The sequence below is a fragment of the Genypterus blacodes genome, unplaced genomic scaffold (assembly GCF_046128005.1).
Source record: "Genypterus blacodes isolate CSIRO-AG114 ecotype Tasmania unplaced genomic scaffold, CSIRO-AGI_Gbla_v1 ptg000129l_1, whole genome shotgun sequence".
In the NCBI taxonomy this organism is placed as follows: domain Eukaryota; kingdom Metazoa; phylum Chordata; class Actinopteri; order Ophidiiformes; family Ophidiidae; genus Genypterus; species Genypterus blacodes.
This window is the reverse complement of record NW_027466931.1, coordinates 312,650-338,301: the sequence shown is the minus strand read 5'-3', so window position 1 is coordinate 338,301 and position 25,652 is coordinate 312,650. Positions and strand designations below refer to the sequence as shown.

The 25,652-nt window shown below is 40.1% G+C and overlaps 5 protein-coding genes across 10 annotated transcripts; 3 read left to right on the top strand and 2 right to left on the bottom strand.

The window, feature by feature from the left end:
• Positions 1 to 376: 376 nt before the first annotated feature.
• Positions 377 to 2,355, top strand: LOC143010589 (butyrophilin subfamily 1 member A1-like; the record flags this gene model as incomplete). The annotated part of the gene is made up of 4 exons (XM_076162966.1): positions 377 to 641; positions 1,101 to 1,207; positions 1,279 to 1,620; positions 2,156 to 2,355. Coding segments are annotated over exons 2-4 (642 nt in total), but the record flags the coding sequence as incomplete, so codon positions are not given.
• Positions 1,452 to 6,855, bottom strand: LOC143010747 (low affinity immunoglobulin gamma Fc region receptor III-A-like). 6 transcript variants are annotated; one of them, XM_076163265.1, is made up of 9 exons: positions 6,734 to 6,855; positions 6,234 to 6,293; positions 5,531 to 5,797; positions 5,066 to 5,317; positions 4,688 to 4,816; positions 4,461 to 4,514; positions 4,347 to 4,394; positions 3,801 to 3,901; positions 2,156 to 2,347 (listed from the first exon to the last, which is right to left on the bottom strand). In XM_076163265.1, the coding sequence occupies exons 1-8, from the start codon at positions 6,762 to 6,764 to the stop codon at positions 3,801 to 3,803; spliced, it is 942 nt and encodes a 313-aa protein (XP_076019380.1). In that variant the 5' UTR covers positions 6,765 to 6,855; the 3' UTR covers positions 2,156 to 2,347. The 6 variants fall into 6 exon arrangements, with proteins under 6 accessions (XP_076019382.1, XP_076019384.1, XP_076019380.1 ...); XM_076163267.1 differs by lacking the exons at positions 2,156 to 2,347; positions 4,347 to 4,394 and adding an exon at positions 1,452 to 1,585; XM_076163269.1 differs by lacking the exons at positions 2,156 to 2,347; positions 4,347 to 4,394 and adding an exon at positions 1,452 to 1,585 and having other exon boundaries at positions 3,801 to 3,898.
• A 368-nt stretch (positions 6,856 to 7,223) lies between these two features.
• Positions 7,224 to 11,440, top strand: LOC143010746 (butyrophilin subfamily 3 member A2-like). Its single transcript, XM_076163263.1, has 6 exons — positions 7,224 to 7,319; positions 7,482 to 7,587; positions 8,365 to 8,706; positions 9,202 to 9,483; positions 9,582 to 9,695; positions 10,187 to 11,440. Exons 2-6 carry the CDS (start codon positions 7,497 to 7,499, stop codon positions 10,825 to 10,827), a joined length of 1,470 nt encoding a protein of 489 aa, XP_076019378.1. The 5' UTR covers positions 7,224 to 7,319; positions 7,482 to 7,496; the 3' UTR covers positions 10,828 to 11,440.
• A 251-nt stretch (positions 11,441 to 11,691) lies between these two features.
• LOC143010588 (uncharacterized) lies at positions 11,692 to 18,815 on the bottom strand. Its single transcript, XM_076162965.1, has 16 exons — positions 18,752 to 18,815; positions 18,538 to 18,594; positions 18,099 to 18,362; positions 17,217 to 17,459; positions 16,464 to 16,580; positions 16,306 to 16,365; positions 16,123 to 16,194; positions 15,891 to 15,944; positions 15,710 to 15,799; positions 15,379 to 15,460; positions 14,518 to 14,591; positions 14,237 to 14,299; positions 13,826 to 13,891; positions 13,402 to 13,665; positions 12,866 to 13,117; positions 11,692 to 12,558 (listed from the first exon to the last, which is right to left on the bottom strand). Exons 1-16 carry the CDS (start codon positions 18,780 to 18,782, stop codon positions 12,371 to 12,373), a joined length of 1,977 nt encoding a protein of 658 aa, XP_076019080.1. The 5' UTR covers positions 18,783 to 18,815; the 3' UTR covers positions 11,692 to 12,370.
• Positions 18,816 to 19,807: 992 nt separating this feature from the next.
• LOC143010587 (butyrophilin subfamily 3 member A2-like) lies at positions 19,808 to 24,816 on the top strand. Its single transcript, XM_076162964.1, has 9 exons — positions 19,808 to 19,876; positions 20,888 to 20,977; positions 21,337 to 21,678; positions 22,114 to 22,401; positions 22,785 to 22,910; positions 23,111 to 23,229; positions 23,768 to 23,836; positions 24,018 to 24,110; positions 24,712 to 24,816. The coding sequence occupies exons 2-9, from the start codon at positions 20,890 to 20,892 to the stop codon at positions 24,814 to 24,816; spliced, it is 1,230 nt and encodes a 409-aa protein (XP_076019079.1). The 5' UTR covers positions 19,808 to 19,876; positions 20,888 to 20,889.
• The last annotated feature ends 836 nt before the right edge of the window (positions 24,817 to 25,652 follow it).

The window sequence follows — 25,652 nt, the reverse complement described above, 5'->3', positions numbered from 1 at the left end:
ATCGATTGCTGCCGTCAGACTCATCACACCTGTAGGAAATTTGAGTTATTTTCTCATTCTGGATTAAGATCGCGATGAGGAAATGCACGCATGGATTAGTTATCATAGATCATTGTCATGGGGAACTACGTAAAGTCCCAGTGAAGGTGCAGTTATCCAGATCCCACAGTAAATTTATTGTGCAGCAACAAGTTGAGCGCGAGCACATGTACAGCATGTAACATATAGAATGCTCTAGTTTTACTGGGGGTTTTTACGTATGTTTTTGCAGTGTTGTTGAACATTTTATAGTATGAACCTATACTCAATATGCAGGATACATTTATTTGAATTACAGAAAATGTACGTTTGAACTAAATTTTTATATGTGGGAATGTTTAATGAAGTGGAGGAAAACAGTATATACAGTATATTATTGTTGAATTGTTCAATAGTAAACTCAGGGGTTGAACTCGAGCTGCACTCGTCATTTATCATTTTATATTTTGTTGTTAGGGTTGAACTTGTATGGTTACTCATTAACAGGCTGCACCCAGGTCGTTTTAGATAAGGACTTTGACTGCAGGGACACCAAATGTGTGTGTGTGTGTGTGTGTGTGTGTGTGTGTGTGAGAGAGAGAGAGCAGGATTGTGCAAAAAAGGTCAGTATGAACTCTTTCTACTACTATTGCTACTTGAATGCTTCACACACTACACATTTAATATGACAGTAGTCAGTACTTAATGTGTACAGCTTATTTAAAATTGTGACTATAATGTTACGTATACATGTTTACGTATACACTTGTTTGCATTATTCAAAAAGGGGGCGGCAACATTGTATCTTTCAAACATTTCTGAATCATGTATTGAAGAAGATAACCAGCGGCTAAAACATTTGTGCATAAATGTCCTTGATTCTTTAACAAACGCAAGTGAAAGTACAAGCAACTGATAAGAATGAGCTGCACACATCATCACATGTCTGCAATATGCAGTCACATTAATGTTGCTTAGTAATGCAAGGATCCTTTTTTAAGTCTTTTCTTATTGGGTTATTACGATTAAACACACAAGTCCAACATGATATTGCTATTGATATTATTTCACTTCTTTTGCAGGTCCAGGATGTCTCAGGTGAAGGACAAACTCTCCTTTAAATCAGAGCTCTGCGTCTTCGTGTCTCTGGTTTTTGCTGCCATTCATCTGATCCAATGTGGTTGTGAAGGTAACACATCATTGACACACACACACAGCGGGAAAAGAGCCTACAATGATGATAATGATTCTTCCTCGCAGCTCAGCCTCAGGCGATTGGTCCGTCTCAGCCAGTGGTGGCAACGCTTGGGGACGCCACTGTCCTGCCATGTCACTTGGAACCCTCCAGCAATGCCGCCCCCGAGACCATTGAGTGGCTGCGACCTGACCTCAACACCAGATTTGTGTTTGTGTTTCGCAACGGCACAGAGCTGAAGAGTGAAAAGCATCCGTCGTACAGGGGACGAACATCGCTGAACGTTGATGGACTGAAGCTCGGAGACGTTTCGCTGAGACTTAGTGGAGTCCAGCTGTCTGATGAGGGGACGTACAGATGCTTCATTCCTACCTTGGGGATAGAAGCAAACATGGATCTTGTTGTTAGTAAGTAAAGTTGATCTGTTGAGAAAACATGACAGAAAAGCCTCTGTATGTCAGATCAATTAAGGATTGGGAAGCTGAATGCTGTAATGTTTATTTATCTTTGGATTCCTTGACATTCATCCATATATCTGTAGGCCTTGCCCATTTGTGCCAAATGAGATGTTCCACCTTTTTGAATTTTTGTTAACTGTATTATAATTGCTGGCAGTTCAGTGGGTGTGGTTCATTCTTTTAAAAGTGCTGTATCAGATGAATGGATCAGTCTGCCATACCCAAAATTGGTGGCCGTGTGACCCCACTACTTAAGCACAAAAGGCAACATCAATCGACCTGATGGTGCTGCTGTCAGTCAAATCAGTTAGATTTTTTTCATTAACTTGGAAAACATCAGTGAGGGTCTGGAGGTCCAGAACTGAGTAAGAGCTGCATGTTAACATATTATGGAGCATTATTAAACACTCTTGACTTGAATTGATGATTGTGTGGTGTGAGATCTTTATTCTTGAACCAGACACGTCTCCCCTCTCATCATCAGGTTCAGTCCCCTCTCCTCTCACAGTGGGCATCAACAGAGTCGGCGGTGAAGTGATGTTAGAGTGTGAGTGTGCAGGCTGGTATCCAGAGCCTGAGGTGCTTTGGCGGAACGCTGAGGGAAACATCGTCTCTGCTGGACCTACAGAGACGCTCAGAGGTCCTGATGGTCTCTGTACTGTCAGCAGCTCAGTGACTGTGGCAACAAACACGCCAACACATTCACCTGTAAACTACAAGACAACAAAACCAACCAGACCAGAGAGACGCGGATACACATTCCAGGTACTCTAATGTATTTATGATCTGCTGGTTGATTATTTTCCATCAGCTGAGGTTTGATTTTCTATAAATGTTGCCGTGTTCTTTGTTTTATAGTTTCAGATGAGTTTGTCATGGCTTCATCTTGCTCTAGTGTTCCTGTCATCATTGGTGTGGCTGTTTGCCTGATTTCCATTGTTGCAGTTGCCTTCCTTGTTTTTGTGTGGAAATGGGGACAAACTAAACTCAGTGAGTAGACTGTTGAGTTATGAACTAAGTCAGTTTTCTGCAAAAGATGAGTAAAAGTGTTTCATGTTTCTTTATACACACAGAATGCAAAGTTCAAGGGGGCGATGCTGAACACCAAGAGTTGGTTAAAGAAGACAGAGTCAAAGCTCTCCTTAGTGACATGGTGGCAAAGCAAATAAGATACCTTCACAGAGAGTTAGGGCAGCAAGAGGGAGAAGAGGCGAAGGTGCTACAGTGGGTCTATAATTTGATGGTCAATGAGCAAGATCTGACGGACCAGATAGAGCAATTTGAAGCACTGATTCAGCAGGATGAAGAACAATTAGGTGAGAAAGAGAAGAATCACCAAGTCAAAAAGAAGTTAGAGGAGAGATATAAAAAACATAAGCTTTTGCTCAAGAATACGAAAACAGTCCTGCTGTCAACACAAAATATGGTGACAGGTCTGACAGAAAGGAAAGAAGAGGTGGAAAATCACATGAAGCAATTAAACCAGGACCTGCAGGAGGCAGAAAGACAGAGAGAGGAGATTCAGAAGGAGCTTCAGTCAGCAAGACAAACTCATCAAAACTAAGACGGCAGTAAGACGGCTAAATAACGGCTGATGCTTACATACTTTTTTATCAGCACTGAAACTTTTGCCTTTACCTTTCTTAGATTCAGCTCGGTTTACTTTAAACTTGGTTGTTTTCTGTACATTTTTGTAGTTTTGTTGTTGATGCTTAGCAGAGATTCAGAGGGTTTTGAGATTCCCTGTCATCTGGAACATTACAACTGACTTTTCAATCAATCAGCATGAATTCAATGAATCAATAGTGTATATTGTAGAGTATTTAAACTAACAATCGCATCAGAACCTTACTTTTTTTTTATGTTATACAAATCTAATGAAATGTATCAGCAAACACCCCAAAACCACAGATATGTATGTACAACTATAAGTCTTTGAATAAAAAACACAATTTTAATTTATTACAAGTAAAGTTATTCATTTTCTTGAGACAAACCCACAAAACTGGCAGCCAATTATAGCAAAACAATAAATAAAAACAAAACAAAAACAAGGATAAAACTTTGATCTGGATTTTTGTGAGTCCTTTTGTCCTCAAAATTCTGCTTCTTGAGACATTCAGTCTTACCTAATTGATGGTATAATAGACGGCGCTGTTCTCGTCTGTTAAACCGCAGGCAGTAGTTACAGGAAGAAGTGGTGCTGCTGAGCTGGAGCCTCCTGGTTCTGCTTTGGAGAGAAATTGTACAATGTCAGCTTGGGAGGGAATCTTTGTGTGATTGACCTTTTGCCCCTTTCAGCCTAAATTTTGTCTTTTGATAAATTTTGCTGCCCTGGTTTCTTCTTTCCGCGAAACATTTTATGCTGTCACGTTGACCGAGGGGAACCGACACCTTTTCTATCTGTGGTTTCTCAGCTTTGTCTCTGACTTAAATAAGGAAATGATCAACAGCACGAGAGGCCCCTGAAATAATACAGGGGGTGAAACCGAGAAAGTGTGAGGTTTTCTATAAATGTCGTCTTCAATGGTTCTCATTGTTTTCTGTGTTTAACGTAGACACATAACCACTTCTGCAAGAGTAAAAGTTCAGAGTGGTAAACTGTGTCACATGTTTTCTATTTGCCGGCTGTTTCCGATGAATTAAGCTGTTTGATGAAGCATTCAGGGCCGCACCTTTTCTCTTCTTGTGTTCTGTGACACCTTCAAAGGTCTCCTTAGCAACTGGAAAAAAATACAAAGAAAAAACTGTACATTTTCAGTCATAGCCCTGCATGGTTGATGTTCTACCTGTTTGTGGAGGTGTAGTGGGATGGGAGGAGGGAGGAGAGGTAGAGGCACCTGCTAAAGTTTGGGATGCAACAGAATAAATAGTGTTATGAGGGTGAAACACCGGGGAAGCTTCTGCTCACATTAGCATTGTTTTCTGAATCCCGAAATTGCATCTTTTGGGATTAATTCTGTATAGACGAATCAGCTTTAAATGAAGTATGCATTATGCTGCTGATTTTCTTTACTTCCTCGTTTCACACAGTGAAGCAGTCCATTCAATAGCAGCAGCAGAAACGCCAACAAAATGGTAAAGATGACACACAGCAGGATGAAGACATGACGGCGTTGGGATGGAGGGACGTCCTCATGACCTTCTGTAAAGCACATACGTTAGAGATTAGTAGTGTTTTATTTTAGCCGGATTTGGTGAAGTAACATGCAGGATATCGTTTGCTACAAAATTGTCTTCTCCACCTTAAGTTCAAAAAGTCCAATTAGGTTTATTTTCAAGGAAATTGCATTTATTGGATTATGAAGTGGTTTTGTTCTTAAGATTTCATTTGAGGTATAAAATGCTTTTTGAGGACTAGTTTGAGTAAAACCTGGCCTTATAGAAATCTTACTTTTCATGCCTCGGACAACCATCCTGCTCTCTGACGATTCTCCAGATCCTTCGATCCAGCACTTGTAGAGGCCTTCATCAGACTTGGCAACATTTTGGATGGTCATCTCTCCCGTAGCGCTGGTCGCAGCATGGAAGCCGTCTTTAAAAAAATCAGCCGTGAGGTTGCGAGTTTTCCTCTTCCTGCACAGCAGAGTCACGGATTCTCCCTCTGTCACAGGAAGAGCAGGACTCTCCAGAATCACTAAACCAGCTGGAAGACAAAACATCATTGGCAGGCAAAATGAATTAAGTGACAAATCATTACATGACAAAGTGATCAATTCATTTTGTGCAGGAGTTTGAGAAGTGGAAGCAGGTTGCTTGAAATTTCACCTGGCAGAGCTGTTGTGCTTGGACAGTTTAGGATGGACTAGAAACAATGACGTAACAGAGCTTATCTTTAAGTTAGTATTTGTGAACATACTGCTGATTTTGACGGTGATTGTGTTACTTCGCTGCTGTCCCTCTGTAGCTTGGCACCAGTACTCTCCACTGTCTAATATGAGGGCGTTCTCGATGGTGCAGGGTCCAGTTGACTTCTCCCAAGTTGTGGCACAAATGGTCTGGACTCCCTTGAGTGTTCTCCTCACTTGCCACTTGGTGATGTCATCGAAACCCTCACAGGTCAACGTGATCTGCTCATACTCAAAATACTGCAGCCTGGATACAAAGATATGCAAAGAATCTGCATCTGAGAAAGACAGAATTAGATCAATACTTTGATTTTTGCAGACAAAATATCTACTAGAGTTTATCATATTTGTACCATGTACAAGGTGGATGGTTTGCAGATAGTGGTGTAGTATTAAATGTATGGAATGACCTTTTATGTCACACAAACAGGTGCAGTTATTTGGGACCTTTTTTGTTTGTCCACATTTTGACACAATTTTAGTCCTTGAAACTCTCCTAATTCCAGCGTCAAGAACCAAGTCAACTTGTGCTGTAGACGTGAGTAATTTTTAGAAAATATAATTATAAATCCCATTAATTCTATTTATTATCATATAAGTATGGAATGATAATCTCCCAATCTTAATAATCAATCACTCGCCCTATTATATATATATTAGGAAGTACTGTGGGCTAAAATCTGTGTACCTATAGACAATCGACTGATTACCTACCATAGTTCTGCGTGTAACTGTGCTGAACATGCGCTGTCATCAGCATTAACACGTTCATCACTGGAGAGATGAAACAAAGTACGTGTATATAAAAGTAAAATCTCTTCTTGTCAACAGCAATTGTAACAGTACTTGTCAAGTACTGAAGTAAAATGAAACATTTATTTCATAATGGAGCAGAACAAATTGTTTTTGAAAACATAGATAGCACTAAAGCACAAATTCTCTCCAAAATATCCTTAAATATTCTTTCTTTGTTACTCATTGCCTCTCCTCATTTATAGTTTTCATATGTAAGCACTTTAATCAGTTTTCTATGCCTTAACATGAACCTGCCAATGGACTATAGATCAAAATTTGGCTAAATACGCTGTGATTATAAAACTATATAAATATCCACTATATGTCAGTATGAAAAAAGCAAACCACAAATCTTAAAATACTTTCTATCTTACGGATAGATTTTAATATAAAGGATGTTTAGCATTAGCAGTACTCACTCAGTGTGATGCAGAGAGCTGTGATCTCCATGCTGTCTCACTGCAGACTGAGCATCAAACTGTATTGACACTAAAATACACTAAACCCTGCAACTTCCTGTTCTGAAGATGAGCTCACAGTGCGGCACAGCTCAGATAGCTCAGCAGAAAGTAGCGACAATGTACACAAGACTCATTCACTCACTCACTCACTCACTCACTCACTCACTCACTCACTTACCTGTTCACTCACTCACTCACTCACTCACAAACTCACTTACCTGTTCACTCACTTACTCGCTCGCTCTTATCTATTCAGTCCCTCAATAACACCCTCATACATTCACTGACTCACTTATTCATCCATTCACTCACTCATTCACTTCCTCGGTCACTCATTCAATCACTCACTCTTTTCCTCACTCACTTGCCCTCCCCTCTCAGTTATAATGGTGTGAACACATCCTGTTCTGCCCCCTGCTGATGCAAAGCACTCAGCACAGAGCAGACCCAACAGGAAGTAGCAGCATGCGGCATTATTTTATCTGTGTACTTTGACCCTGCGCTTTCGCCTTTGTTCAGTCGAAACTTTGTTGTATACGAACAGGTACGTGGGCTTTTTACATGAGTAGACCGAGAAACTGATTAATTCTCTGTTGAAATCCTGCTAACAGACACACAAATATGGTCCATGGTGGAGGTGTTGAATCTGTGTCTTATTTGTTCATAAACACTGATGCAATAATCAGGTGTTATTCTGTTAATTAAGGGATTTCGGAACTCCATGATGCAGCATGAATCAGCCCTTAAACCTGAATTTGGCGTTGCACGTTTGCTTGCTGTTCTAGTCTTTCTGCTTGCACACTGTTTTGAAGGTAACACACACACACACACACACACACACACACACACACAGACACACGTTGAGTTGGATTTAGGGAAGAAACCACACTGTAGCTTCTAAATCAAGATTTCTCACATGCATTCAGTCTGTTCTGATGTTAATGAGATGACAGAGACTGTGCTACTGTTTTCATGAGGAATAAAAATTTTGGAATGTTCTTGCAATTTAGCACGTTCTCTTTCATACAGTTTTGGAATGTTTTCTTCAGAGTGTTTTCCTGTTTGGAAGAACATACACTGGATTCTGCAAATTCGGCATTCTGCCTTTATGTTGTCACAATTGTTAAAATGTATCGAAATGCTGCTTTTTTCCCCCCAGCTGTCACTCATCTGTTAGCGCACTGCTCTGTACCTGTAGTAAACAGAGACCATCCTATCATTCTGTCTTGTATTAAGTTGCAGAAAAAATGAAAATGGTGCATCGTCAAATCCGGCGTGCGCTTGCTAGCCAAATGTTACGGTGTCACGTAACCAAACATGACAGCTGATTGGCTTATAATCGTTTTGTGACAAAAGGAGGCGCGAATTTGACTGGATAGAAATTTAAACAGCTTTACCAAGTGAGGATGTGTTGTCAAATGTACGTATTCTTTGAACCTTTCGGTGAGGGACTCGTAAACGCTTTTCGATAGACTGGTGTTGGCGACCCCTGATAATAGTGTATTTTCATGATACCTATGCCAACCTATGGGTAGTATGCACCAGCAGTGGAAAAACGGCGTCAATAATATATTCTGTGTTTTCCCCAGGTCAGTCTGTCATGATTGGTTCAAGTAAGCCAATAGTGGCATTAGTCGGTGATGACATAATTTTGCCATGCCAGCTGGAAAGTACCACAAATGTTGTTTCTCTGACTTTGGAGTGGGCGCGGCCTGACCTGACTCCCAGGTTCATCCTCTTGAGGCGTGATGGGGTGGAGCTTCTGCTTGATCAAAACCCGTCCTACATTGGGAGGACGTCGGTGTCTGTCAACAAACTAAAGTGGGGTGACATTTCGCTGAAGCTGTCCAAAGTCAGACTCTCTGATGCTGGAACATACCGATGTCTTATCCCCTCACTGGAAGGAGAAGCTTTGGTTGAGCTTGTTGTTGGTAAGTGTATGTTTAAGATGAACCATGATGCCGGCCACAGGTCTCCGACCAAGAACCAAGGTGCTATGTAACAGACCAACTCATGAGACTCTATATTATAATTCCTCTCTTAGGATCCATCTCCTCACCTTGAATAGAGATTGCTCAAATATAAGACAGGCTGATGATTTCTGTAAATTTATAATGCATATAAAGGCATATAAACATAACCATGGTCCATCCCCCACAGCACTGTGAGCCCATTCCCAGAAAGCATTGTGATTAAACCAAAACAATAACAAATAAAAGCAAAAGTCACCATGAATGATGTTAGGAAGTCTTTGTAGGCCTTCCAACCCTTCTAAGAGACATGGTGATCAAAAGTTATAGCCTCCCAGACCCCAGGACCTGATTTGGTAATTAGGCAGTGTCACTGTTGTTGACTTTACTGATGATTATGTGACAAAATCTTTATTATTAAACCATTCTTAGAAACGTCTCCTCTCTCATCATCAGGTTCAGTCCCCTCTCCTGTCACGGTGACCATCGACAGAAGCAGGGATGGCATGAGGTTGGAGTGTGAATCTGCAGGCTGGTATCCAGAGCCTAAGGTGCATTGGCTGGACGCTGAGGGAAAGATCTTCTCTGCTGGACGTACAGAGATGCTCAAGGGTCCTGATGGTCTCTATACTGTCAGCAGCTCAGTGACAGTGGACATCAAACACGGCAAGACATTCACGTGTAAACTACAACACAAATACAACAACCACACAAGGGAAACTGTGATACACATTCCAGGTGAGGAGTCAAACGATACTGCATGTGCCCGCATGATGATAAAGTTAGCATTAATTCTCTGGCAGCTGAAAATGTCCCGTTCTGCTTCATCGTTTCAGATGATATGTTCGTGACCTCCCCGAGCGCCGCTGCTCGTATCGCAATTAGCTTGTCTGCTTGCTTCATGTGCGTTCTCACAGCTTTCATTCTTGTGTGGAAATGGAGTCCAAACAGTAAGTCACCAATTAATTTTGTCCTGTCCTTGGTCAAGTTACTCTGACGGCCTTTTGATGTTTCATTACAAAAAAGGAAAATAAGTATATAGTGATGTAATTACCACCACCACTTTGAACAATGAGTCATGACGTTTTTTGATTTTCATTACTGTTTGACACATTTGGCTGTAAAAGTTGAGTGGACGTGACTCATTCTTCACAAAGTCTTGCATCTCATGAATGAATCAGTTCACTGTAATCAAACTTTGTGTACATGTGACCTCACTACTTATGCAACAAAGTGACCTGATTAGATGGTGGCACTGTAACAATCAAAACTTTGTTACTTCTTGGCCTTGGTGGAGATATGTACTCTTTGCCTGGGGGGTGCCTTCTAGTTATTAATATTTCATTTTGTATTAAATGTTTAAAGGTTACATTTTAAACAAAAGGCTACTGGAATAAGACATATTTTAATTTTTTTAATTTGTATTTTTCTATTCACACAGAAACCAAGATGGAGATCAAGGATGAAAGAGGAGAAAGAGATGATCATCATGGCAGAGAACATCAGAGTTTGGTAAGAGACTGTGAGCAAAGTGCGACAGGAAACAAGCGTTTGAAGCCTGATCATGAAGAAGGTGAGGAAGAATTAGAAAGGACAAAGGAAGAATTAACATACGTGGATGAGGTGATTAAGACTCTGAGAGAACTTAAGGAGGATCTGATCAAGCAGAGAAACACAATCGCCTCACTGCTGCAGAACCTTAACACAGAGATGGAGGAGATTAAGAAGAAGTTGGAGAAATTTGCCGGACCGGATAAAAAAAAGAAGCGCCAAGACACAAAAACCAATTTGGAGAAAAGAAGGAAAGGACAGGAGGAATTGTCAGCGCTCACAGAGAAACTACTTGAGAAAACAGAGGCTATGATCAACAAGATGAATGTAAAGAAAGGACAACTAGCAAACCAGAAGCAACATCTAGAGACAAGAGAGAAAAAGACAGGAGGGCACAGAGTGGAGAGGAAACCAGAACAAGTGACTCCCGTTCCAACAACGGAAAAACACAGGACGCAAGCGAGTGCATCGACAATCAATATCGACTCACCGATCCCACCGGCAGTGGCTACAAACTGTGACAGTTGCTAGAATAGCATTAGCACTGACGTTAGCTAGCGATGATAAACGTTAGCTAGGTCCACTGACTTTGTCCAAAAGTAAATAATGTAATGTTCATGTATCAAGGACATCAGCTGTGTTCCTCTTTGAAAAAAAATTCTTGTAATGTAAATTCTGTGTATTGCACGGGAGTAGATGTTTCTGAAGTTGTTGGATGAATCGTTTGTTGCCCATCTAAAACATCAAACCACTTATATGTTGAAAAGAGTAAATGCTGTTAAGTTCCTAGAGTTTGTTGCTGTATGTTTTTCTAACGTGGTTTAGATTTAATGAAGTCCAACCTTATATGTTTAAAAGTGAAATCAGATTAATCATGTTTTATGAAATCAATCACAACCGAAATGTGTTGACTTTACATTAGATACTGTATAACATGTTGGTATAACAAAAAGCAAATAAGCCATCAACGCTGTTAAGGGAATGAGGCAAACGTGGACTTCTTCATATGTTAGCTTGAACCATTAGATTCTTATTCTTAGATTATGAAAGTATGTGTTCCTGATGATCCTGATTAATATTTGAATGATTTCTCATATATTTTTTACTGTTTCATAAATTATATTCCACATTATTTGATATGATGACACCATTAAATGATTAGTTAGTTAAGTATTTGTTCCTGTTTATGATGTGATGTTCCAGATGTTGTTGCTAAGTGAGGAGCTCATCGCTAACACAAACCCACATATTCTATTCAGAGGTGAAGCTGCTGAGGCTTCGAGGCAGTCACACACCCACACACAATCACGCATTTTCGACAGTCAGAGCACGCTATTATCATAGACACGGAGACAAAAACAATACTTTGAATATATGAATCTCTTTATTTGATAAGATAAGATAAGATACATTATTTTGTAAGATCACATGCAATTATACAATGTTATCACACGTAATTTGAAATTTTTCGTGCACCCCCTCTTACATATCATACAGACAAACACATTAATTACAGAGTATATTATAGAAAATTATCATAGAAATGTACAGCACTTTTGCTGTAACACCATTTTAATAAATCAAGAAAAAAGGAAGAGAATGAAGTTTAGCTAATTAAAAGTTCACAGCAGCAGTTCACATACCTACACACCCAATCAAAGATATTCTTACATATTTCTGGCTTTAAGCACAGCCAGGCCAAACTGACCCAAATTGATTTGATGAATGAGGAAAGAAAAGTAGAAAAGGTGCGTTAGTATTGATCATATATGTTGAAAAGTGTCTATAGATGCGTTTGTTTAGCGGTAATGCAGAGGGGAGGAGCCTCTCTGCCTTTGCTGTCTCGTGGTTTTCTCCTCAAAGCTAAAATGATCACCAGCATTTCTGCGTCTGAAAGTATACGTGGTATAAAACTCGCAAAAGCTTTGTTAAATAATACTCCAGAACTTCTGCGGTTCTGCCTTTTCTGCTTTTAACAACACGAACAGCAACAGAGCATTGAAACAAACCATTTCTTAACTCGTAACTCTTAATGACCTGAAAAGTTAAGAATAAGACCACAACTTAATCGTCATCACTCGTTTCCATCCTTTACTTTGTCTGGTGCTTGCCAGTGAGCGTTCATTGGTTGGTATTTTCTTTTAGCGCGGTAAAGACATCCCAGCAGCACAAGCAGCAGAGCCACCAACAGAACGGTGAAGACCGTCCTCACCACAACGTAAACGTTACAGGATTGACGAGGAGGATCAAAAGGAGAAGTCTCTGTTAGAACACACAAATAGCAGCTTTGGCATTACTCTGTGTGGCTACATAAACAATGTTGGCGATGTCGCACATACTACATGGTCGCAGCTTTTTTAGAGTTAAAGTTAAATCGTACACTTCCAATAATTCTGAAATGTGACATAATAGAATAATGAATAAGTATTGGGAATGTACATTTTTAGCAGCAGATTGGAGTTTTAGACAGTTTAGTGCAACAGGGTGTAACTTTCCTGCTCAGGGTTGCATGTTTGTCTTAATTCTAAACGTCCTTTTCATTTTATTTTGAAAGGTCCTTATTGCTCACCTCCTCCCCTAACTGTCATCCAGCTCTTTGGGGACGATCCGGATTCGAAGATTCTGCACATGTAGAAACCTTCGAGCAACTTCGAAACGCTGTGGAGGGTCATGCTGCCCGTGGCGCCCATCCCTATGAAGAAACCGTCTTTGTAGAAGGAAGCCGAGAGGCCGGAAGCGTTTGTCCTGTTTACACACCTTAGAGTCACCGAGTCTCCCTCCATGACAGGAAGCACCGGGCTCTCCAAAATCACAGACCCACCTGATTAACAGGGATGAAGGATGAAGAAGATTGATCACTTCACAGGAGAGCACAGGGCATTTGTAGCTATCAGATTCAGACTTTGATGCTGCTTTCGTGCCGGCAAACATTTTTCACTGATGCTGCCATGATGTCAGCAGTGTCTTCAGCTATATGTTTTATATTTGAAGTATTTAGGATATATTCAATATTCAGTGAGATCACCAGCTTGTTGTCCTGATATTGGAGAGAATCAAGCAAAAAAAATGCCCCAATTTTGGTGACTTCGCTGCATCGTAACCTACCGCTGACTGTGATGTTGACCGTGTTGGTTCTCTGTCCTCTAGCCTCACACCAGTACTCGCCGCTGTCTTCTGGATATGCTGTCGTAATGTCGCAGCGGGAGTGTGCAGACACCCCCCATGAAAAGGTGCAGGCGCTGGGTTCCCCTCCAGTGCTCCTGGCCACAGTGCATCCACTAAATCCGTCAATGCCCTCACAGGTAAAAGAGACAGAGCCGTACTCAAAGACCTGCAGTCTGGATGCCACGATGGCAAGACAACCTACACCTGAGACAAAGAAGGAGACAGCGATTCAAGACATTTGACTCTTCGAAAAAACCTACACAAGTACACAATAAAACGTACAATTACTGTTTGAAACACTTAAAGTAAAATGAGTCTAAAAACAGTGGAAGAACTCTTGTTACGATGCAATCCAACGGTCCACCTTTGATGAAGGAGTCCCTTGTTGTGGACGCTGAGTCAGAGACGAGACGATTTGACACTGTCGTCGCTTTTGAGCAGAAAAAGCAAATCATTTGAAAGACTGAAGAGTACTACAATTTTGTACAACAAACAACAACAAAGAACACTTCAGATAGAAAAAAAAATAAACCTAAGGAACACAATAATAACTAATAATAAATCAATAATAATAAAAATGTTAAGAAAAACAATGGAGACAATAACATTTCTAGAAGAATTGAACATAAAAATGAAATGTAAAAACAAGAAAAGCTAAACTATTTTAGAAAATGTAGAAAACAAAAAGCTGAAAAAGTATAATAAATAAATGTGTTGTTGCTGCTAATGTTAAACAAATTCCACAATAATCACAAGAAAGTTAAATTCTACTCACCCTGTGTCTGTTCAGACAAAGAACTCTGAGTGACCATGAGTAGCAGCATGAACACTTGCATCGCTGAGGAGAGAGAGAGAGAGAGAGAGAGAGAGAGGGAGAGAGAGAGAGAGAGAGAGAAGGGGTGAGAGAGGGAGCGAGCATACAGCTCAATATGATCTTGAAATGTAATTCACTGAAACTAATCAATAGCATAATTAATACATTTTACACAGATCAGATCATGTTTTCTCTCGATCCTCCTTGCTTTAAGTTAAAGTGCAGAGAGCTCTCATACTCACACGGGGCGACGCACAATGCTGCAGCATCCATGCTGCCTCCACGCCATCTGAGCGCTGCGCTAACTGACGGATAAATATAGCGTCACAGCACTTCCTGTGACATCCACATTTGCTGCTTTAACAGAGATCATCTCACTGGTTCAGTAAAAGTTTGCACACGGATGTTGTGTAGATATCTGTGGTTCTCTTTACCACGTCTGTAGGTCCATGAAAGCATATGGATGTTTCAGGGTCAAAGGTTACAGAAATACACTTTGTGAGGAATGTATTTCATGAATGAGGTACACTAGAGTATCATTTCTTGCAGTTTCAATATATCGGCCATCTTTGTCGACGAGCCAATCTAAGATGCACTGTTTATATGTTCACCCTAATGGCTTTGTTACACACTTGGGTAAACGTAGCCTCTATACATGTTCTGCAGTGTTCTCTCACACAGATGGTGGCGGCGTTTACATCTGTTAAGTTCATTGAACTCTCATATCTTCTCTATTTAATCTCATATCTTTGGGGTTTATGTGCAGGACATTTCTGACAAACACGCACAGAGCGACAGAAAGAAACTCTCTGGATTAGGTTTTATTTATGATCTTCACTGTACATTTGTGCATGCAACGATAACTAATTCAGTTTATACAAATATAAGTTACTTTAGAAGTACTCCAACTTGAATCATCACACCCAAATTATTACACCACAGAAAAGATCTAATCATCCCTCTGTTCTCTGAGCATTAGTCAGACGTCTCTGCTGTCACTGAGCTGTAAGACACAACACACACATACACACACACACAAACACTGCCGTCAAGATACAGACTAACATGAATAGAATTTAATGATGCATTCTTATCAGCCTGACCTTCCGGATGGTTGAATATTAGTCTCCTTGTCTGCTGATGGTGGATCTTTCAGCGTCACTGACGAGGTGGAAAGTTCTGCCTCTGCATTAGAAACAGCAGATATTATCATTTTAATTCTGGGAAATAAATATTATAATTCTTAAGGCAAAAAACGACACAACTCTAAATCCCACGTACTCCAAGAAAATCCACCCACAAGTTAGTTTACCACTTTTTAATAATGTTTTTTGAGCACTGGCCTAAAAACTCCATCACATCACATCCTTTGTTTCTTTACACTGGTAATTGCTGATTGATGAGGGAAACACGTTTTTTGAGTTGGGAACCTACGGTGCAGGAAAGTTGGTGACCTCTTTGTGAATGTTACAGCTGAGTAGAGAAGATGAGATGGAGATTCGTCTTCATCTGTAGGATGCAAACCTTTCCATGAACAAAATTAAAACCTTCACCTCGTGACATTAAGAAGCTGTGCAGGCAGCTGAACAAAGATATAAATAAAGGAGCACTTCACCTTTTTGACTTTGTGGTTTTTGCTTCTTCAAATTCTCAGCAGTGTCTGCAGTATCTAAAATAAAACCCGAAGCATGACAGAAGACGAGAAACAGATGGGACAGAAATATCAAGACCCCAGTCACCACATGGTGGCCCACATGCACAATTTGTTATAATAGAATTATTAATTTACAAGAAGTTAGACCAACATCATGCACATTTGAATACAAATGAAAAAATAAGACTGAGACCTTTGTCCCTCCTGTCTTTAGAGATGATGGCGTAGGTGTCCACATATTCAGCCGCGCTTTGCTCTGCAGAGACTGAAACAAAAAAGTAGTAGTAGTCGTAGTCACCTTCCTGCATTTTGTCAACTTAAACAATATAAACAAAAGAAGAATTTAAGATATTTTCCAAAAAAGGCAAAGCAAAACCTCTCTGCTTCCTGTCTTTCAAGACCATGGTGTGCAACTCTGGATTTGCTGTAACGCCCCCTGTAGGAGGAGAAATAAAATGGCACCATCCTGGAGTTAAACAAAAAAAACTATTTGATTTCAAATACATTCAGACTAACGTGTCTGCTATACTGTACCTCTGTGTTTAAGATGGTGAATCAGTCCCACCAGCATCATAAGCGGAGTCACCAGTAACACAGAGACAGCAATCCACAGCAGCATGTGGTAAGAGGAGCCGCTGTTTCCTGTTACACCTTGAGACAAAAACAAAAATCATGTCATCTCAGTTTTAACATTCTATGATTAAGCATTCAAAATAAGTCATTGAGATTGTTTAGTTTTTTCAAGCGTTTTTGAGGTATTTTGGCTTCTCTTACTAGGTCTCTACATGAAATGATGAGTTTAGGTAGATACAAATATGTTCACTGTTGCTTGAAAAAGTGTTTTCATGTAACCTGAGACCTCTGTATGATTTAATTATTCTCAATCCTATAGTAATATCCGGGTGAGCGTCACTCATCAGTTAGCTGCTCGTGGATGTAGCTGAGAGAATGTTGTAGATACAGTATATGCAGGTCGTCGTAAGATTTTAAAAGGCGTTAGCATCATTTCAGCATAACACAGTTCTATTTGGTAATCCACCAGATGCAGCTTTTATTGCGACATAACTTCTAACTTTGTGCAGTAGGAGAGACATGGATCCATAAGGGTCCATTCAGACCAACAGACCTGTAAGAGAACCACAAACATCTACACAATGATACAACTTACACAAGAACAACAAAGACCAAGTAATTCTCCAGAATATCATTGCACTATACCTCATATTACAGAAATGTATAGTCTGCACAGAAGGTGACTATAGGGAAAGCATCTTATTTTTGCGTCACCTTTGACACTCAGCCAGCTCTCTGCTGATTCTCCAGCTCCAGAAATATGACATTTATAAAATCCTTCGTCAGACTTGGAAATGGCATAGAAAACCAACTCTCCTTTGGACTTATTTACAAGGAGGGTGCCATCTTTGTAGAAATCAGCAGTGACATTCTCTGCCTTCTTGTTTTTGCAGCGCAGAGTCACCGAGGCTCCTTCCACCACAGGAACAACAGGACTCATCAGGATCACGGAACCAGCTGATTAAAACAAACACATGATTGACAGGTGGCCCACCTAAAAGTGTTGGAATATTGTCTTGAAAGTAGAATAAACAAATGAATACCAACAAACACTCTCACACAGAAGTAGGATAATCGATTGGGGATGCTGACAGCATTGTATTTAATTAAATGTGTCACATAGGATTGCAAAAACATCAAATTTGAGAATGCAAAATTGCGCCACATTCTTTTTCTCAAAAGGTACGCTACAAGTTGTCATATCAATAATCCAAAAGCTCTTATTTTATGATATCAAACATATGAACTGAATTTGTAGTTGTAGGAAATTGGAAAGAAGGGGAAGCATTTCCCTTTCAACACTTCGAATAGTGGGCCGTCAAGCTGAGAAACAATGGAGCCTCACATGGAGCCTTGGGGTACACCGAAACCCCAAACATATAGAAATAACCTCCAGCCACACAACAGAGAAGTAAGGACACACACACACACAAAACAAGCCTCCAAAAGGTCTTTGAAAAGGTTGTGCTGAAACATGTCAGAATGCATGCATGTCAAAAATGATGCCAATTTACACCGTACACTGAAGATGTGATTTCTTCCACTGATACTGATCCAGATACTGACTGATATATGAACATCAATAATTAAATATACCTGTGACTGTGATGTTGACAGTGGTGCTCTTCCTCCCTTTTTCAGCCTCACACCAGTATGTTCCACTGTCTGTCGCATAGAGTTCAAATGTGCAGTTGAAAGGTGTGGACTTCGCTGCCTTAGCCTTGCATTCTGACGTGGACCTGTTCATGCTGTCCATCACCCTCCATCCACTCGATCTGTCAGTCCCCTTGCAGACAAAAGAAACTGTATCGTATTCAAAGTGCTGCAGGCTCGCAGGGACGATGTCAAGAAGCACTGAGTCTGAGGAAGCATAAACAGAGAGGAATAACACATGACTTCTCTGATTGATAGCAAATTAAATGAAAAACAGCGAATCTTTTACAAGGATGAGGTATTGATCTCTGAAAAGAATGTAAGCATAAAAGCAAGTGTAAAAACAAAAATGCTAAATTATCAGCTGCTTACTACTACTCACCTTTCTGAGCAAAACTGTGCTGAACAAGTACAGCCATCAGAGTTAACAAGTTCATGGCTGCAGAGACAAAAGCAGAATCGTCACTATAGCCAAAAACAATCTTACATGATCATACAAGTTAATTATTCATATACAGTTAGGTTTAAATAATGATATTTGTGCAATATTTTGTGCAAGCTTAAGTATAGTATCTAAAACAGAGATGTATACTCACACAGGGCGATGCAGAGAGTCGTGACCTCCATGCTGTCTGACTGACTGAACACCTGACACAACTGATATATATAGATATAAGTACACAGACCTCGACTTCCTGTTTGATTTATTTTTGAAGTTGATGCATCAAGCAAAGCACCTTTGCAGACACAGTTAAAGACTACATTCTGCGGTCCTCAGTAGTTAACAGTGAAGGATTATGCACCTTGAAGTTGTACTTAAGTAAAAGTAAATTAGCGCTTTCATGGTGTTGTATATTTTTATTGAAGCAGGCATGTGACGTGACATACAGAGCATACTGTTTGGAGACTGTTTTGTATACAGAAAGAGGGGGAAAAGGGAGAGAGACAGAGAAAAGAAAGAGGGTTGTATGATCTATTATTATTGTTGTTGTTTAGCTTTTTAAGAACAGAGGCAGAGAGCCAGAGGGAGAGAGAGAAAGGAGAACTCAGACCTTGAGCCAAACAAGGTAATATAATATCCAAGGTGAACATGCTCATTTCTTTTTGCGCAGTGTTAAATTGGTGTTGGTTTGCCTGATTCGGGTCATGAAGACCCACCGCGCTCTTGGAGCTATGGCCTCAGTGTATAACCTACACTGCTAAGAATGAGCTAACATAACAATTTTCCCCCAGTAGCCTCATGATCTTTTTTTTTTACTCTATGTATTTGCCAAGCGAAACCAATCTGTTAGCAAACCTTCTTCAGAACACACTGTGACCAGAATCTCAAAAATACTTTTCCAGTATGCGTTTCCAAAACATCCATACCTTCTTAAGAGGGCATTTCTACTATTCAGCCATGAGATCCAGGTCTGCGTTATAATCTGATATAATGACCCTCATACTTGACTCACAGCATTTCATAACAAACCTTTGAGTTATCTTGTTAACACACACACACACACAAGTGGAGGTACACACATTCATATCACACATTCATACAATCAAAGCCAAATGTTACTGCTACTCACTTTATCCACCATAGATCTAACCTGATCTTTTATAGTCCAGGCTGTTACCAGGCAACAGGTTCAAAGTACAGCTGCTTGTGCAAAGCAACACTCAGAACGAAACTCAAAGAGAGAAAACAGGCGCAACACACTGACATCTTCATCCACAACGTGAGTTTTTGCTTATTTCTGTATTTAATCGGTTTAGAGTGCAGTGATATCTTAGTTTTTGTGAGTTTATCAGAGGCTTTTCTCTGTCCACCTGTTTTCAGTTTGTCTGTCTGTTGTTATCGACAAGTTGGTGAACATGACTTCACTACTGAAACATCAATCCACCAGATGGTGTCACTGTAACAACAGTTACGTTAAGTCAATAACTTTGGACCTGTCGTGGTAGAGTGGATCACTAAAGTGTGTTGCCAGTAGCGTGATTGACTTTAATATCTGAAGTTATAAACTTTCAAATTGAACAATACCACAAAGGTGAGAATTATACACATTTAACATGTTAATGTAACTTAATCCTCATCATTCTTTGTCATTATTCATTCAAACCCTGTCAACCCGCTGTGCAGACGCTCCAACAGTGCAAACTTTTACTTTTCTTATTAATTTGTCTACATTTGTATATATTTCATATTTTGGATTTGTATTATTTCTAAAGCTTCACGGAGTTATTCAAGGAAAAGAGGTTGATCATTGCGTCATTTTTGGAAGGCTTTTTATTTTTTGAGTGTTTCTATTGTTCATTTTATTTATTTGGGTTAATAAATAAAAAATAGTTGTTTTTTAGCTTCTTTTAAATATTTGATTGGAACCTAATATGTAATCCATTGCTTTAAAACAAATTTTTCAAACTCTACAAGTCAACGTTTACAGGCTTTAGCTACTAAGTGAAAGTGAAACTCCAAAGTCATTGAAGGTCAGGACGACTTTGGCAGAGACACAGCAGCCATTTTAGTGTTGTAAATGTAATTACAGGAAGAAGGATCAAGGTGTGTGGCCTTGAAGAGATTTATGTTATGTAATGTAATAAAACATGTAAAATTTACAGCGAGAGCACAGAAATGACAGCATGACGTTCATGTTGACACGAAACTGATCTTCTGTAGCAGATGTGAAGCAAGAAGGATTCGTATCTTTACATGTTCAGGTGAATCGTTTCTTATGTTTTTCTTCAAGTGATGCTTCACAAAATGGTGGTCCACAAAACTCGGCTTGAAATCTTGGCTGTTCTGGTTTTCCATCTTCTTCTCCCACCATCTTGCAGAGGTAAAAACACATTCTGTAGATAAAACCTATAAAATGTTCCTGAGAGTTGTATCCTTGTTATAATTTATCATAGTTAAGCTACATTTCAGTTTTCAGACGTTGTCGTGTCGACGGCAAACAAACACACATCTAACATGTCAATCGTTATTGCACCTAAGCATAGCATAGTTGACAAAGTAGACAAACTAGTGTGGATGTGCCTGATTAATGTCATCCTCACATTATTGCATTTGTTTACATTGCATAGCTTAATCTGATTAATATCGCACCAGGACTGTGCGTGTCTTTAATATGTCCGAGGAGTAAGACAGAGTATGAGAGTACGCTCCAGAACTGAACTTGCATCTGTTTGTGTCCAGCTCTGTCTCAGCTAATAGGTGCATCTCAGCCAGTGGTGGCGATGCTTGGCAATGACGTCATTTTGCCGTGTAGCCTGGAGCCTGTGGCGGACACTGCTGACCTGATGATGGAGTGGACGAGACCTGACCTGTCCCCCAGATTTGTGTTTGTGCGACGCTCCGGTCAGGAACTTGTGAATAAGAAAAATCCGTCATATGAAGGACGAACTTCAGTGTTTGTTGATCAGCTGCAGCACGGAAATATTTCACTGAAACTTTCCAAAGTCAAACTGTCAGATGAGGGAAGATACAGATGCTTCATACCGCGATGGGGTGTGGATGCCTTCGTCAGTGTTGTAGTTGGTATGTGGATTCACTCTGGATAGTATTGCATGTTGATACAAAATTTGGTGTTAGATGTCAGGTTAACAACTCCATTCCATGATAACATATCTTGTCCCAAATACGAGCACGATAGAGCTTAAGTGTCTCAGCTTCTGTCCCTGCAGGGATGAAGGTGACAGGACTTACAGGAGTATCATTAATAAACTGCCCTTGTATTTTCAGGCTGCTTTTGCTCTCTTAGGCTGGAGCTGATTAGATGTTGTTTGGCTGCTTCCTAAGACTTCCTTGCCTGCACTCGGTATATCTCCTACCCAGTTGTTTTCCTATCACATGGACCTCTGTGGACCCATTTCATCCTGAACTTATAAGAAGGAATCCTTGCCTGGTTCTTTCCTCCTATTTTTACTGTTGGCAGGATACCAAAACAAACCTTCTCCTCTCCCTCTTTATCAGGTTCAGCGTCCTCACCTCTGATCAGGTTATCAGGGATTGATGCGTCGACCGGTGAAGTGATGTTAGAGTGTGAAGCTGCAGGCTGGTATCCAGAGCCTGAGGTGCTTTGGCTGGACACTGAGGGAAACATCGTCTCTGCTGGACCTACAGAGACGCTCAGAGGTCCCGATGGTCTCTATACTGACAGCAGCTCAGTGACTGTGGACAACAAACACGGCAACACATTCACCTGTAAACTACAAGAGAACAAAACCAACCAGACCAGAGAGACACAGATACACGTTTCAGGTAGAGGACATGTCTTCTGTCCACAGTAAAATGTTTTATCTATGTCCGCAGAGGATGTTTGTGTTGCGTCATCATCAAGCCTTTGCAGTTTCAGAAGACTGGTCGACTGATTTCTTCATCAGGCAACAAAAGATAGACAGGCTGTTTCCACATGTGAGGTGGATAATCAAAGGTTCCACGTGATTGGTTGATCGCAACCATGTGAACTTTCAGAGGGAATCACCATGGAATCGAGAATTAAACTTATAGATCGTTGATTGCTTACAGTGCTGAGATCAGCAGACAGAATTAGAGCAGCAAGATAGATTATAGATCATTAAACACCAACTTCATTAATTAATGATGAATAAATTGTCATTGTGTTCTATGTTTTCTTGTTTCAGGGGACTTCTTCATCACTCAGTCTAATTTGTCTCTTTACGTCTCCATCATCTTATCTGGTGTCTTGGTGGTTTGCATTTTGTGTCTAATTTTCTTTGCTGTGTGGAAATGCAAACAAACCAAACCTGGTAAGTTTCTAATTAGTTGTACAATTACTAAATAGTAATCTCTGTTTCTATGCTAACACTAAAAAAGATGCTAACAAGCATTTATGAATGAGGGAACATGTTAGCGTGATGCAATATCCCCTTATCAGCACATCAATCTGACAGTTTTAAGATTTACTCTGGAGGTTTTCTTTGATTAATCCGCTTCTGTCTTCACGTAGAGATAAAGAGAAACCAACCAAACGAACTTCAGCCTCTGAGCGAAGGAGGAAGAAGAAGAGATCAGAGTGTGACAGACGGGAAGACACAACAGATACAAAGACAACAGACGACTGAATGTGTACGTGAACACACAGAACAGGTTGAAGTGTTTTTGCTCGCTCCCTGTTGGCTGAACCTGTGACGACCTGTTACAGCCTACAGAGAAAGCACACCCTTGTAAGATTAAATCACTGTATCAGTTAGGAAAAATATATTTGCCGTAACCAAACGTGTTTATCAAGATTATTCATGGAAATGTGAGTTGCGAGTCACATTTCAGCCATTTTGGACATTCTACACATACCAGGACACCGTGGAGCCTCATTTCCTCTTTGATCTGTAAAACATCAGTACATCAATCAGTCTCAAAGTTGGTGCACGTGTAGACAGCAGATGAACAAACAAACAGAGAGAAGGTCAAAGCTAAAGAGGAGAAGGCAGAAAACGAGAGAGAGGAAGAGGAGAGCAAGCTTCACTCAACCTGAAGCCAGGAGCTGCCAGCAGAGGACAGCATTCAGCAGCTCCATCCATTCTGACAGGTTCTCACACCTCTGTGTGCTTCAATTACTCACATACCTTCATGTAATGACGTCATCGTGTCACTCTTCACCTCCCAGGTTAACTCGCTGAATCCCTGGAAAAAAGCTCGGCTGGAAAAAGAGAGGAGAGAGAGAGCTGAAACTGAGGTTTTTCACTTTAATCTTCGTTTTTATTGAGAAGTTTCTGTTTACATTTTGACACATTTGATGAATCGCCCCGTCTGTCTTCATCTCTTCAGCTGGAGGAGGAATATTTCAATATCAATAACAATATCTCTGAGTAGATGGAAAGAAATGAAATGTTGAATTTCTCTACTACATGATGAAGCTTCAGGAGGAGAAGATGGTGACTGAAGAGCTGAGGAAGGAGAAGACAAGAGGAGAGGAGGAGCTGAGGAAGCTGAAGGAAGAGAAGACGATGGTGATGAAGATGCTGCAGAGCAGAAACACTGAGGTTTAATTTTTCACTTTAATCTTTGTTTTTATTCAGATGTTTCTGTTTATATTTTCACACATTTGAAGTATCGTCCCGTCTGTCTTCATCACTTAGATTAGATTAGATTAGATTAGATTCAACTTTATTGTCAATGAGCAAGTACAGGTACAAGCCAATGAAATGCAGTTAGCATCCAATCAGAAGTGCAAAAGTGTACAATTATACATATATAATACAGTATACAGAATATATACAGAATAAACTATATATACTATATATATTAAATATAATTATAAATTAATAAAAATGTAAATAGAGTTTCAGCTGGAGGCAGAGAGGAAGAGGAGAGACGAGGTTGAGACAGAAAAGAATAAGCTGCAGATAAAGAACACACAGGTTTTGTCTCCTAATTATCAGTTTGTTTCTGGCTTCCACTTCAGATGAACATTTTATTTCTCAGATTAACTACAAAACCTCTAAGTAGATTTATGTACGATTTGACTTTGAATTGCAGACACTTAGAAACTCAATGTTCACCGTTACCTGACACATCTTTATAACAGCAAATGTTTAATTTCCCTCCCAGATGAAGAAGCACCAGGAGGAGGATAAGTTAAGGAGAGAGGAGGAGCTGAGGAAGCTGAACGAAGAGAAGATGACGATGATAAAGATGCTGAACACTGAGGTTTAACTTTTCACCTTAATCTTCAGTTTCTATTACATTTTCACACATTTGATGAATCGTCCCGTCTGTCTTCTTCAGATGAAGAACACAGAGGTTTTGTCCTAATTATCAGTGTGTTTCTGGCCTCCTCTTTGACTAAATTTCAACTTCAGATAAACTTTTTACTTCTCAGATTTCCAACAAAACCTCTGAGTAGATGGAAAGAAATGAAATGTTGAATTTCTCTATTACATTATGAAGCTTCAGGAGGAGAAGATGAAGTCTGATGAAGAGCTGAGAAAGGAGAAGATTAGAGGAGAGAAGGAGCTGGGGAATCTGAAGCACGAGAAGAGGAGAGGAGAGGAGGAGCTGAGGAAACAGCTGCAAGAGGAGAAGAGGAGAGGAGAGGAGGAGCTGAGGAAGCTGAATGAAGAGAAGATGACGATGATAAAGACGCTGAACACTAAGGTTTAACTTTTCACTTTAATCTCTGTTTTTATTCAGTTTCTGTTACATTTTCACACATTTGATGAATCGTCCCGTCTGTCTTCTTCAGATGAAGAACACAGAGGTTTTGTCCTAATTATCAGTGTGTTTCTGGCCTCCTCTTTGACTAAATTTCAACTTCAGATAAACTTTTTACTTCTCAGATTTCCAACAAAACCTCTGAGTAGATGGAAAGAAATGAAATGTTGAATTTCTCTATTACATTATGAAGCTTCAGGAGGAGAAGATGAAGTCTGATGAAGAGCTGAGAAAGGAGAAGATTAGAGGAGAGAATGAGTTTGGGAATCTGAAGCACGAGAAGAGGAGAGGAGAGGAGGAGCTGAGGAAACAGCTGCAAGAGGAGAAGAGGAGAGGAG